This window comes from Miniopterus schreibersii (assembly GCF_964146895.1).
Source record: "Miniopterus schreibersii genome assembly, chromosome: 21".
In the NCBI taxonomy this organism is placed as follows: Eukaryota; Metazoa; Chordata; class Mammalia; order Chiroptera; family Miniopteridae; genus Miniopterus; species Miniopterus schreibersii.
In genome coordinates this window covers 734,296-745,744 of record NC_138123.1, presented here as the reverse complement: position 1 = coordinate 745,744, position 11,449 = coordinate 734,296, and the positions used below count along the sequence as shown (strand labels likewise).

Sequence of the window (11,449 nt, the reverse complement as noted above, 5' to 3'; positions counted from 1 at the left end):
CTGGACACCTGGGGCAGACCTGGGATGACCGGCCGCGGGGCCAGGTGTCCTCGGTGCTGTGGGCCTGACAGAAGGTCCTGGCTCACCCCTCTCCTGGGTCCCCCGTGTGAGCCTGGTCCCACCAGGATGTCCCCCAAGACACACCCAGTCACTGGCCGGCAGCCCTGTCCCGTGGGGACCAGCAAGCAGTGCAGCCCCCACACCTGTCTCGGGGACTCCGTGGCAGTGGGACACTCTCTGGCTCACCTCGGAGCCTGGCTGGGAGGTGGGACGGGCAGGGGGCATCAGAGCTCTGGGCTGGCCGGGCCCCGTCGGCCTGTGTGGCACGCTATGTATTTGCTTTTTTTTTTGGAAATAGAGGAAATCAATAAATTGTTGGCGTTTCTGTGACCTTTTCAAGCAGTGGATTATTTGGGGTAAATCGATCAATGACTCTCTCCCATCATCCATGTTTCTCTCTCTCCCTTCCTCTCTCTGAAATCAATAAAAAACATATTTTTACAAAACCAGCCGGAGCCACACGTTCTGTACTTCTTCGGCTTGTTTGCTTTTGAGAAACAAAAGACAAAGACCAATGCGATGCCCACCCGCTCAGTCACCCAGCAAGAAGCTCAGGTTCAGTGCGTCTTTTCCCGTCGGGGCACCAGGTTGTCACCTTGTCTGCATGCCCACCGCCAGTGGCTTAGCCTGGGCCACCGCCAAGCCTGGCCTCGCCCACGGCAAGCTGGCAGTGCCTCCTGGCCGGCCTCTCCCTTCCAGGTCCCCACCCCTCCAGCCACCACCAGAACCGCCACAAAAAGCAAGGCCGATTATATTCTTTCTTGCCTAAAAATGTCGGCCAGCTCCCGGTTTTCTGAAGGGAGAATCCTTAGACTGGCCCCCAGCTCCCAGGCTGGCCCATCCGCCTCCATCTCCTCTCCTTCCCACCACACACTCACACCTGCGCTCCGCCCGAGCCAGGCATGTCCCCAAACTCGAGGTGCCGTTGAATGCCACTGTCCCTCATTGTTTCTCCCGCCCTGTGTGCCCTTCCCTGCCCAGGTGCGGGATTTGCAGAAGTGCCCCCCTCCCTCCCTGCCGGGCAGGCGGGGGTTACGCCTTCCTTTCCTGTGGCCATCCGGCCGGGTACAGCCTTCTCGGGGATGCACTGTCCAGGACAAGAGCATTGGAGACTCAAAGCTAAATAAAGCTGGTGAGGACACCCTGCCCGCAGACCCTGGGCAAGGTGGCAGGGCTGCCCCTGCAGGGCCACTGTCCAGAAGGGACAGGAGAGGGGCTCCGCCAGACCCCTCACCTCGCCTGCACCACCAGCCTTAGCTCCTCACCTCAGGAAGTGGGGACGGGGAAGTGTACCCCGGGGAAACCCTGTCCTGCTAGACAGTCCCATCGCGGTGATCAAGACCTCATCCTGGTCCCCTTCATATTCCCACCTTCCCAGCCCCACCGCTAGCACAGACTAGCCTAGGGGATGGGCTGGGATGGGCTAGGTCAGGGTGGGCCCCTCCCCTGGGTGGCGTCTGTGCTTCCTAAATGTGTTGATAATCACCACTGTGCATCTGAAGCCAACGCAATCGTGTGTCCTGCCTGTCACTGACAAGTAGAAATAGAAAAATAAAATAAATACACAATCCGTGTGGAATGTATGGGGTGTCCGAGTCCACACGGGACGGGCCGGTGCAGTGAGCACGCTGGTCATGAAGCAGCCGGCTTATGGTGATGTAGCCCTAACTGTGCAGTTACTGTAGCTAGGGAATACATGTAAAGTCCTCAGCACAGCGCTGGGCACACAGTAGGGCTAGTTGGCGGCAGATATACGGAGCCAGAGGGGCCCCTGTGTCAAGGTTAGACGGGGAAACTGTGCTTGTTCTTTACCCCAAGCGGCCTCCTGCCTCCTGCATCCGGGGGCCGTCTCCTTTGGGGAACTGGCAGGGGAGGGGTGGACGGGACAGGAGAGGGGTGAGGCCACTTATGCTCAGCAGGTCTCCCTGACCCCTGGTGTCAGCACAATCCCAGCCCCGAGCCGCCAGGGGACCGCACCACCTCCCGCCACCCTCCATGTTCCTGAAGAGCGGCCCCAACCCCGCTGCCGCCTCCAGCCTTGCACTGCCCCGGCCTGATTTTCCAGGGAACCTGCTTTGGGATTAGGGTGTATGGCAGGTGTGGCCGAGGCCTGAGTGCAGGGCTATGGGCAGGGCAGGCCCTGGGGCCTGGGCGTTCCCCACCAGCAAGGAGACAGCGTCCCCAAAGTCTGCAGTGGCCAGCAGTTTCCACCTCTTAGCTGCTGGGTGGGGGCTGAGAACCCGGGATGAGCAGGCGGGTGGGGCCCGGAGGTGAGGGTGGGCTGGGCACCCAGACCCTGTTTCTGTGAATTCCCAGCCCAGAGGGATTGGGCCTTCAGTGTGGGTCCTACAGGGAGCATGGGGGCATTGCCCAGGGAAGCCACAGGTGCTCGGGAGGCCCCCAAAGACTTCTTGGGAAATCAGGGACTTGAGCAGGCCCTCGGGGATGGGAGAAGTCGGGCTGGCAGAGAGGGAAGGAGAGGCTTTCTGGGGTAGGGAAGAGAAGAGACGGGCTCCCGTCTGCCCTGCCCTCCAGCCAGCCCCCACCCCAGCCTGGGACCTATGCCTGAGAGAGGACACCTCAGCCCCCCGCCCAGGGTGGGACCTGCCCCACCCTCTCCAGAAACCAGCTGTGGAGTCAGGGGTGGAGCCCACCTGGGAGTGGGCCCTGCCACCTCCATCCTGCCCTGGCACAGACTGGGGCAGCCACTGGGGCAGGGACAGTCAACAGAGGCTGGCTCTTGAGTTTCTCTTCCTCAGTCTGGACTCGTGTGGACACCCTTTCCTCCAGGGCCCGGGTCTCCCGGGGACTCAGGCCCTGGTACCTGGCAAGGTGAGGGAGGGCTCTCCTGTCCCGCCCCCTACCTGCCAGGTGAGACAGAAAAAGTGACAGAAATGCCATTCGGTGTGCAGCGGCTTTTATTACTGGTGTGGGCATGTGGGATACAGTTGTGTGCAGCGGCGTCCAGCTGGGCCCCTCCTGGTGTCCAGACAGGAGCTACCCCCCCCCCCCCGTGCCAGGAAGGCCCCAGGAGTGGGGGGCATGCAGGGCCGGGACGCAATGAGGAGCAGACCCAGGTCTTCACTTCCAGCGCCCGGTGACCTTGGCCTTCCCGCGGGTCTTGGAGCTGCAGGAAAAGCAGGACCCAGTCAGAGGGGGGTGCAGAGCAGGAGTTCTCCCCAGGGTGGGGTGCTGAGGGTTGAGAGGGGCAGCCTGGAGTGGGCAGTGGCCATGGGCTTGGGGGGAGGGAAAGGGAGGCCCTGAAGGGGCCCCGAGAAGAAAGCCTGGCGCTGGAGGAGGGCGGGAGGGCGGGAGACAGGAGGGAGGAGGCGAGGGCAGGGGAAGGCCGCACTCAAACACTCACACTTTCTGGTTGTCATTGATTCTGTTTCTAAGAACGTTGATCTGTGAGAAAAGTGGGAAAAACAGAATCACCTGGGGGCTCCCTCAGCTCAGGTCCCAGGTGCCCTGGGGGTGGAGAGGAGGGGTTTCGGCACCGTAGCCGCGGAAGGGGCCTTACCCAGCAGCAAGGTAGGACCCACGCAAACCAGGGGGAGCAGGGCTGGGGAGGGGGCGCGGTGGGCCGGCTCACCTCGTATTTCTGCTGCTTGAACTTCTCCTGCAGGTCGAACTTCTCGGCCTCCAGGTTATAGATGCTTTGCCACAGTTCCTTGGCTTTCTCCCTGCAGGGGCCAAAATGGGGGTGGGGGGGTGGGTGCTGAGGACAGGAAGGACGGGCCCTCCTCTGCCGTCATTCTCACCCTCACCCAGCCCCAGGGGCTCAGATCCCCTTCCCACCTGCCCGCCTGGCTGAGCTCGGGGCCCAGGGGCAGGTACCCAGTGCCCCAGCCGGAAAGCCAGGCGGGAATTGGCGGCACCTGCGGACGCCAGTCCCACCAAACGCGCCCCTGGAGAATGTGCGGGGCGGCAGCGCCCCCTGGTGGCGGAGGCGAGAATGCGCCCTTGCCGGGGCCCCACCTCAGCTGATCTTCATTCAGGTGGTCGATGGCCAGCACCTTCCTCCTCTCGGCCAGAATCTTCTTCTTTTTCTCCCGCTCCGTCTGCCTCTTCCCACTTCTCTTCTCCGTCTGGAGGGGGTGGCAAGCAGGGGGAAAGGGCGTTAGCTAAAGGACACCCCCTCCCGTTCTCCAGCCCCCCCAAAAACCCGGTGGGGAGCGGACAAGGCTGCAGAGGGACCAGGGGCTCATCCTGTTCCCACAACACCCGCCCCATCGCTGCCTGGATTCCCCAGAGAAACTGAGCCATGAGCTAGGAGGGTCATTTCGGCCTCACCAGGATCCGTCCGCCCCACCCAGCCCCATCGCCAGGATCCTTCCCTCCAGGGAGCCCCCCCAAAGAAAAGAGGAGGTTTTGTACCCACCTGTGCCTGCTAAACCGGGGCACCATGACAGAAAAACCAGAGAGAAAGGCGGAGAAGAGACAGAGAGAGGACAGGCCCAAGGCGGAGAGAGGGAGAGATGGGGCAAGGAGAAGGTAACTCAGACGTGCTCCCTGTGGGCCCCTCGGTCACCGGGACATGAGGCTGGGGGCGGACAGGGTTTGGCTGTATGGTCGCCCCGGGGCGGAGGTGGGGAGGCTGGCCTGGCTCTGGGCTGGGGCTCAGAAAGGCAGCTGGACATCCCCTCCTCCCGGGGAACGAGTGTCTAGCAGGAGGGGGCCTGAGAGTCAGGAATTCAGAGGGAGTCCCCGGAATACGCTGCCTCACAGGAGTGAACCCCCTTGACCTCAGAGGAGGCGGGCAGACCCATTAACCCCACTTTACAAATGAGGAAACAGGCCCCCACACAGCTGTCTCCAACCAGAGTCTCCGACCGGAGCTCTTGAGTCCAGGCGCAGGGCTCTGCCAGCTGCGTCCAACTTCCCGGAGCTCTGGGAGCAGCTGAAGCCGGAGATGGGGGGCCCTGGGGTGCCCCAGCCTCACCCACAACCCTGACCCCAGGGGGCCCCTCCTAGTGAGACCAGCCGCCCGAGGGGGTGGAGGCCTGGTGCGAGGAGGCCGAAGTCTCACCCACAGAGGCTGGGACGTTCCCCCTGGGTCCCCGGCCCTGGCCATCCCCGGGCCCCAGAACCAGCACCACCCGCCCACCTTCTGGATGTAGCCCCCGAAGTGCATCATGTTGGAAAGGGCCTTCTTCTTCCGGGCCTCGTCTTCTGCCCGCCTCCGGCTCTCCTCTTCCTCTCGCCGGGCTCGTTCCTCCTGGCGGGGGGCGCGGCAGGTCAGGGGCCAGGGCCAGACCCTGGTTCTGGGCTTTATGGGTGGACCAACCGCTTCCTCTCCACGGGGCTGGAAGTTTCCGAGGGTCCCCGCACAGGGCCTGCCCCTCGGGGGCCGTGGGGCCTCTGACGTTCGAGTGAGTGAGCCTCGGCCCAGGAACAGGGCGGTGGGACCGTCACCTGGCAGGTGGCCCCGGCTGGGGAAGGGACGTGCAGGGAGTCCCTTAAAATACTGAGCTCACGCAGACCACAGTTCTGCCTCCCAGCTCTCCTGCTTGTTGCTCTTGACGGAGTCAGTGTCTGTGAGTAGAGGGGCTGGGGCCGCGGGAGCTGGAGCTGGGGGCTCCCTGGGTGGGCGAGGGGGGTCACTCACCGCCAGCCGGGCCTGCCGCTCTTTCTCCCGCTCGCTGCGGATGCGCTGCTGCTCGGCCCGCTCCGCCCGCCGCTTCTCCTGGGGAGGGCGGGTCATCAGAGGACCGACTGGGGAGAGCCGGGCACAGGAGCCCACCGGGGACGCCCCTCTGGAGCCTGAGGCCTGGCGTGGGAGGGCTGCGGACAGAGGGGGTGTCAGGGGGCAGCTGGGTGGGAAGCGGGACACCTACGATCCTGTCCTTGAGTGAGATGAGCTCCTCTTCCTCTTTCTTGCGGTTCTCGAAATGAGCCTCGATCAGCGTCTGCAGCTCGTTCAGGTCCTTCTCCATGCGCTTCCGGTGGATGTCCTGCGGGGGACACGGGGCTCCAGGGGGGCACAGGCAGGCACTCGTCGCCCTCCTCCATGCCTGGGGCCCAGCCTGGCTGGTGCCAAACGCCATCCCGTGCCACCTTCTCCCAGCCCACAGGTCCTGAGGTCTCCCCCTCTCATCAGGGGCCCTCGCGATGGCCCCAGCCCAGGCCTGCCCTCCCCACAGCCCCTACTCACGTCGAAGTCCACTCTCTCTCCGTCAGGGATCTTGGGCGGCACCAGGTTGGGCATGAATGGCCTGTTGGAGGGAAGTAGGAGCTGAGCACCAGCCTGTCCTGGGCCCGGGCGCTGGGGTGCCTGGTGCAGGCAGGGCCCCCGTTTCCTGCAGAGCTCGGTCACCACTGGGGTGTCTGGGCTGGGCTGGTCACAGTCTGCCCCCCTGAACCAGGAAGTGTGTCCCCCCAGTGCCCACCGTGCCACCCACCCCTGCTGGCCCTCTGCTCCCAGGCCTTGCCACAGGTATGTCCTGCTCACCTGGGCTTGGGTTTGGACTCCTCCACGGGGCCATCTGCAGAGGAGAGAAGCACACAGCCACGGGGTCAGGAGGCCCAGGCCTGGTCCCAGCTCTGTCCCGATGGGCTGGGTACTATGGGCCTCTACTTCCCCATCTGCACAGTAAGTCCCTTCCAGCCCTGAACTCCCAGTTCCAGCAGCACCCTCGAGAATTAAGGCCCAGGGCTGCAAACCCATTCGCCCTCTCGTAGCGACTCCCAGGGTGCAGTCTCCCTGGACTTCCCGGGGGCAGGATTCTAATCCTAGCTGGCTGCCCCTCCCCCCAGAGGTGTGACTGTGGCCACAGAAGTGACCGCCACGTGGACCCACTATGCCTTGAGATTTTACCCTACGGACCCCGCACCCTGTGAGTGATTCTGCCTGAGCTCCCAGAACCTCATGTGTGGATATGACGGCTGGGAGCTCTGCCCAGAATGGGGACCTGGACACCGGTCACCTCCCCCACGGGGGAGCCCAGGGCAGCTGCTCTGGAATGAGGAGGGACAGAGGCGTGGAGCCAAATGTCACGAACCTACACAGTGACCAAGTCTGTCCTGACCCGCAAGCCCTTCTCCCCTATCTCCCTGTGAGCCGTCTCCCCTAGGGCCTCCAGGAGGGTCCCCTCAACACCCCAAACCTCTCCCCTGGCACCCAAGGGTCACCTTCAGCCTCTTTAACTTCTTCTTCTTGTCTGTTGTCTAAACAAAAGGTGAGAAATTAATACAGTCCTGGTTCTAAGCTCAGGTCCCCCCTCCAGGAGCCCCCCATAGACAGGGCATGACTCAGTGCACCTGCTGGTTTCTGGGGTCACGGAGCTGTCGGTTCACACACGCGCACACACGTGCAAACACACATGCACACACGCACATGCACACAGCCACACATGCACACACATGTGGGCCCTGGGCCCGGACCCCGCCCGACACAGGAATGGCTGTGGGGCTCTGCTCCCCGCCTGCACGTGTCACAGCCCCGCACCCTCCCCCAACCCCACCGTCTGCGGTGGTCGCCTCAGCCTCAGCCTCAGCCTCAGCCTCAGCCTCTGCCTCAGCCTCTTCTCCTGCCGCCTCGTCCGCTGCCTCGTCCTGCTCTGCAGAAGTGACAGACACAGTGACAGAGTGACAGATGCAGTGAACACCCAGGCCCCGCCCCCGCTCCCGGCAGCTCCCAGGACAAGAGGGGTGGGCATGAAGCAGAGTCATGGAGACCTGCCCTCCACCTGGATGCCATGGGGGCTGGACGTCAGGGGCGGGAGCATTTAAAGCTTCCCATGGTTAAAAACAGAGAGAAGAAAAATAATAATTCATTGGAAAACGTGGTGATTCTGTTTGAACAGGGGGGTGGTGGACAGTAGAGACAGGTTTAACCCTGCCGTGAACCTGAGCTACCAAGGTCGGGGCTGGTCCCCCGTAGGAGCCACAGGTGTGGAAGGAGCTTTGCTCCGCTGAGAGGGACAAAGACAGACAGCTCCCCTGGGCTCCCGGGAACCCTGGGCTCCTGGGGCTCCTCCCACCTCCCACCATCAGCCCAAGCTCCGTACCTTCCTCAGCCTCTTCTGCTCCGAGGTCACAGCCGCAAGAGAGAGACAAGAGGTGGGTCAGTTTCCAACCAGGCCCCCTTCATCCAGATGAGTGTGCAGGTGGGCGCTTACCTTCCTGCTCCCTGCGGGCAAGAGACGACAGTCAGGAATGTGTGCACACACACTGCCACACACACACACTGCCACACACACTCACACACACACACTGCCACACACTCACACTGCCACACACACACACACACACTGCCACACACACACACACACTGCCACACACACTCACACACACACACTGCCACACACACTGCCACACACACACACACACTGCCACACACACTGCCACACACACACACACACACTGCCACACACACTGCCACACACACACTGCCACACACACTCACACACACACACTGCCACACACACTCACACACACACACTGCCACACACACTCACACACACACACTGCCACACACACTCACACTGCCACACACACACACTCACACACTGCCACACACTCACACTGCCACACACACACACACACACACACTCACACACACACACACACACTGCCACACACACACACTCACACACACACTCACATTCACACACACCCCACCCCCATCCTCCTGCTCCCAGGCAGCTCCAGGGGCTGGAGGGAGGGGACAGGTGCTCCCACACTCACCCCTCGTACTCCTCCACCGCCTCTTCTGTGTCAGACATGGTCTCTCCCTCCCTCCAGAAAGAGAAAAACGTCAGTGCGGGTGGGAAGGGGCCCGTCTTCCTCAGCTCAGCCCCCTTGTCAGTCCTGGGACGGGCATCGCTAAGACTGTGGCTGTAACAGTGTCCGTATCCTAATTGCAACTTGCAACATAGTTGCGCAGATGTTACCACTGGGGGAAAACGGCAAAGTGCACAATGAAGCTGCCTCTTTTTTTTTTACAAATGCTGTGTCCTCAGAATGAGGGGCTGGAGAAGAGCCCTGGGGTCAGGTGGGGGGGGGGGGGTCTGTGGCTGACAAGCACTGCTGGGTTCCCGGGGAGCAGCTGGAACTGGAAGCTGAGAACTGAGGCTGCTCCTGGAGCAGGGGAGGAGTTTGTCACCTCCGGGAGGGGTCATGTGCGGCCAGTCAAGGGCATGAGGTCTCTGGTGTCCTCTCCCCTCTCCTGCCCTGACTCCCACCAGCTCAGAGCCACTGGCCCTGGGGTGCAGAGGAGGAGGGAGCAGCCTGGAGCCTTCTCCCTGTTCCTGGGAGCACCACCCAGCTCCCCAAAATAGCATGCCAGCCACCAGAGGGCGGGGGAGGAAAGTCAGGGCGCCAGTTGCCTAGGCCTGGAATGTGTTTGAAATTCCTGACACTCCAGGCAACCCCTTCCCCAAATATTTTCTTCACCTGCGCAGGAGAAGCTAAAAATCAAGGAACTCTCTCTCTGCAGGCATGTTGGGCGGGGAGAGCTTGATTCAGGGCTAACCTCTAACCTAGCGAGCTGAGCTCACAACCCTGAAGGGACCTCCCAGCCCACATCTCTGGGAGGGGAGGAGGCTGGGTCTGGAAACAGGTGAACTTCATCTGCTGGACTGTGGCCCCTCTCAGGGCTTCTAGGGCAGTCTCTGCGTCCTGGAGAGAGTTTGACCCCCTGGACTGCTCCGACTGGTGTGGCCACAATCTCACTCGACTCTCAGGGGACCAAGAAGGACCTGCCCGGGAAGCTTCAGGGGAACCTCAGCCTGCAGGGGGACACCGAGCCATCTAGGGAAGTCCCCGTTGTTAGAGCTTCGTGGTATTTAGGGCAGGCAGGGGCCTGATGAGGATCCTGTCCTTTCTGCCAATGAGGAAACTGAGGCCCAGGGATGGGATTAGTTACCCAAAGCACCCCAAGTAAAACGTCTTTAGTGGCAGATTTGGGGCTCAAACCTGGGCCTCTAATTCCTAACAGAGGGTTCGCTCTGCTCTCCCTGGAGTCCCATCCCTGGGTCATCTCCTCCAAATCCGGGCCTCCTTGTGGAGGCCACGCAGACCTCTGCCCACTCCAATGGTCTTCAGAGTGGACGCTGGCAGAGCCTGCTCCCCCTCTAGCGTCTCCCCAGGTCTTACCTCCCAGCAGGAGCTGCCTGCAAAACAAGCCGCCTGTTCAGCCTGGGCAGGGACTGGGCAAGGGCAGGGGGCGGACAGGGCTTTAAGCAGGCACGGGGGCTGGGGCCTGTGAGCCAAGCCTCAGGGTGGGGGCATGTGCAGGGGGCGGTGACGCTGGGGTGGGGGTGCCGGCCGCTGTGCTGGCAGGTGGGGGGACAGGGCTGTCGGAACATGGGCTCATCACCATATAAGCCCATGTGGTGGTCCAGCTGCTGGGAGAAGCTATTTAAAACCGGAACAGATATGCAGGGGACAGAGGGGAGCAGGCGGGTAACAGAAGCCAGCTGTCCCTCTTGACAATCCTGATAGAGCAGATGCCAGCGGCCAGCCCTGGGGAGGAGGCTGGGGGCTGGGCTGGGCTGGGGCAGGAGGCAACCCCACAACAGTCTTGAGTGGACATACGTCCTCCAGGCCACTGGCCGCTTCTCATGGGCCAAGCGGCCTCCTCGGGACGCAGGTCTGGGGCCTCATGAGGACATCTGCAAAGTGGGTCTTCTCCATGACCCCCCCAAACCACGGGACAAGCCCAGCTCGCTGGGAAGGGACGAAACCCACCCCGGGAGGTCAGACAGGGAGAAATAACTTCCAGGAGAGGGCGATGGGTCTCCTGGGACAGGCAGCTGGCTGCGTGGGGACCGTTGCTCGCCCCCTAGGGCTTTTAAACGAAGCTGGGATCTTCTGGACCGACTAGACAGTGAGACCTGCAGGGCCGGGCCCAGGGTTTTCCGTCGTCTGCTGGCGGGTGTGTGTCGCGGCCCTAGTACAGCCCGGGACAGCTGAGGGCTCAGTGTGTGACCGAGACTGAGTGAGCAGAGGAAACTGAGTGGTGGCAGCCGAGCTGACAGTCCCCTGATCTCACTGAATCTTCAAGGCCCCGGTCCCAACTCTGAAGAAGGGGTGCCCCCGTCTGGACCAGGCTTCTCCTCCAGGTGCCCCCCAGCGCTGACCCCTCGCCCCTCCAGATCTTGCCCGTCAGTGACTCGCGCTCTTCTCTGTGGGCAAAGAAAGTCCTGCCCACTCTTTCCTTCACTGACCTGTGTCCAGCCTTCCCAGCCGAGCTGCCTGGGGGGGACACTGCACTGCAGCCGGATGTTTCTCCCGTCTCACCCACTCCGCCCTCCAACTCTTGTCCCTTCACTCAGCTGAAATTCTCCCCTCCATGGTCCCCAGCAGCCTCAAAGCCCAACGGCCTGACTCCACCCCACCCCCAGGCTTATCCCCTGCCTCGTGGCCCCCCACCCGGACAGCAGAT

At 62.4% G+C, this 11,449-nt stretch overlaps 1 protein-coding gene across 2 annotated transcripts; it reads right to left on the bottom strand.

Moving 5' to 3' along the window:
* Nucleotides 1-3,060: 3,060 nt before the first annotated feature.
* On the bottom strand, nucleotides 3,061-10,219 carry TNNT2 (troponin T2, cardiac type). 2 transcript variants are annotated; one of them, XM_081124082.1, is made up of 13 exons: nucleotides 10,159-10,219; nucleotides 8,743-8,799; nucleotides 7,524-7,619; nucleotides 7,192-7,227; nucleotides 6,512-6,545; nucleotides 6,215-6,275; nucleotides 5,898-6,014; nucleotides 5,669-5,746; nucleotides 5,168-5,278; nucleotides 4,039-4,148; nucleotides 3,653-3,743; nucleotides 3,425-3,465; nucleotides 3,061-3,187 (listed from the first exon to the last, which is right to left on the bottom strand). In XM_081124082.1, the coding sequence occupies exons 6-13, from the start codon at nucleotides 6,266-6,268 to the stop codon at nucleotides 3,142-3,144; spliced, it is 648 nt and encodes a 215-aa protein (XP_080980208.1). In that variant the 5' UTR covers nucleotides 6,269-6,275; nucleotides 6,512-6,545; nucleotides 7,192-7,227; nucleotides 7,524-7,619; nucleotides 8,743-8,799; nucleotides 10,159-10,219; the 3' UTR covers nucleotides 3,061-3,141. The 2 variants fall into 2 exon arrangements, with proteins under 2 accessions (XP_080980208.1, XP_080980209.1); XM_081124083.1 differs by lacking the exons at nucleotides 8,743-8,799; nucleotides 10,159-10,219 and adding an exon at nucleotides 8,070-8,191.
* Between the last annotated feature and the right edge of the window lie 1,230 nt (nucleotides 10,220-11,449).

Coding starts and splice junctions, on each gene's coding strand:
- TNNT2 (XM_081124082.1), bottom strand. CDS start 6,268: ATGCCCAACCTGGTGCCGCCCAAGATCCCTGACGGAGAGAGAGTGGAC. Junction 5,279..5,668: donor AGCGGCAGGCCCGGCTGGCG/GTGAGTGACCCC, acceptor GCCCCCCGCCAG/GAGGAACGAGCCCGGCGAGA. Junction 3,466..3,652: donor TCAAGCAGCAGAAATACGAG/GTGAGCCGGCCC, acceptor CTTTTCTCACAG/ATCAACGTTCTTAGAAACAG.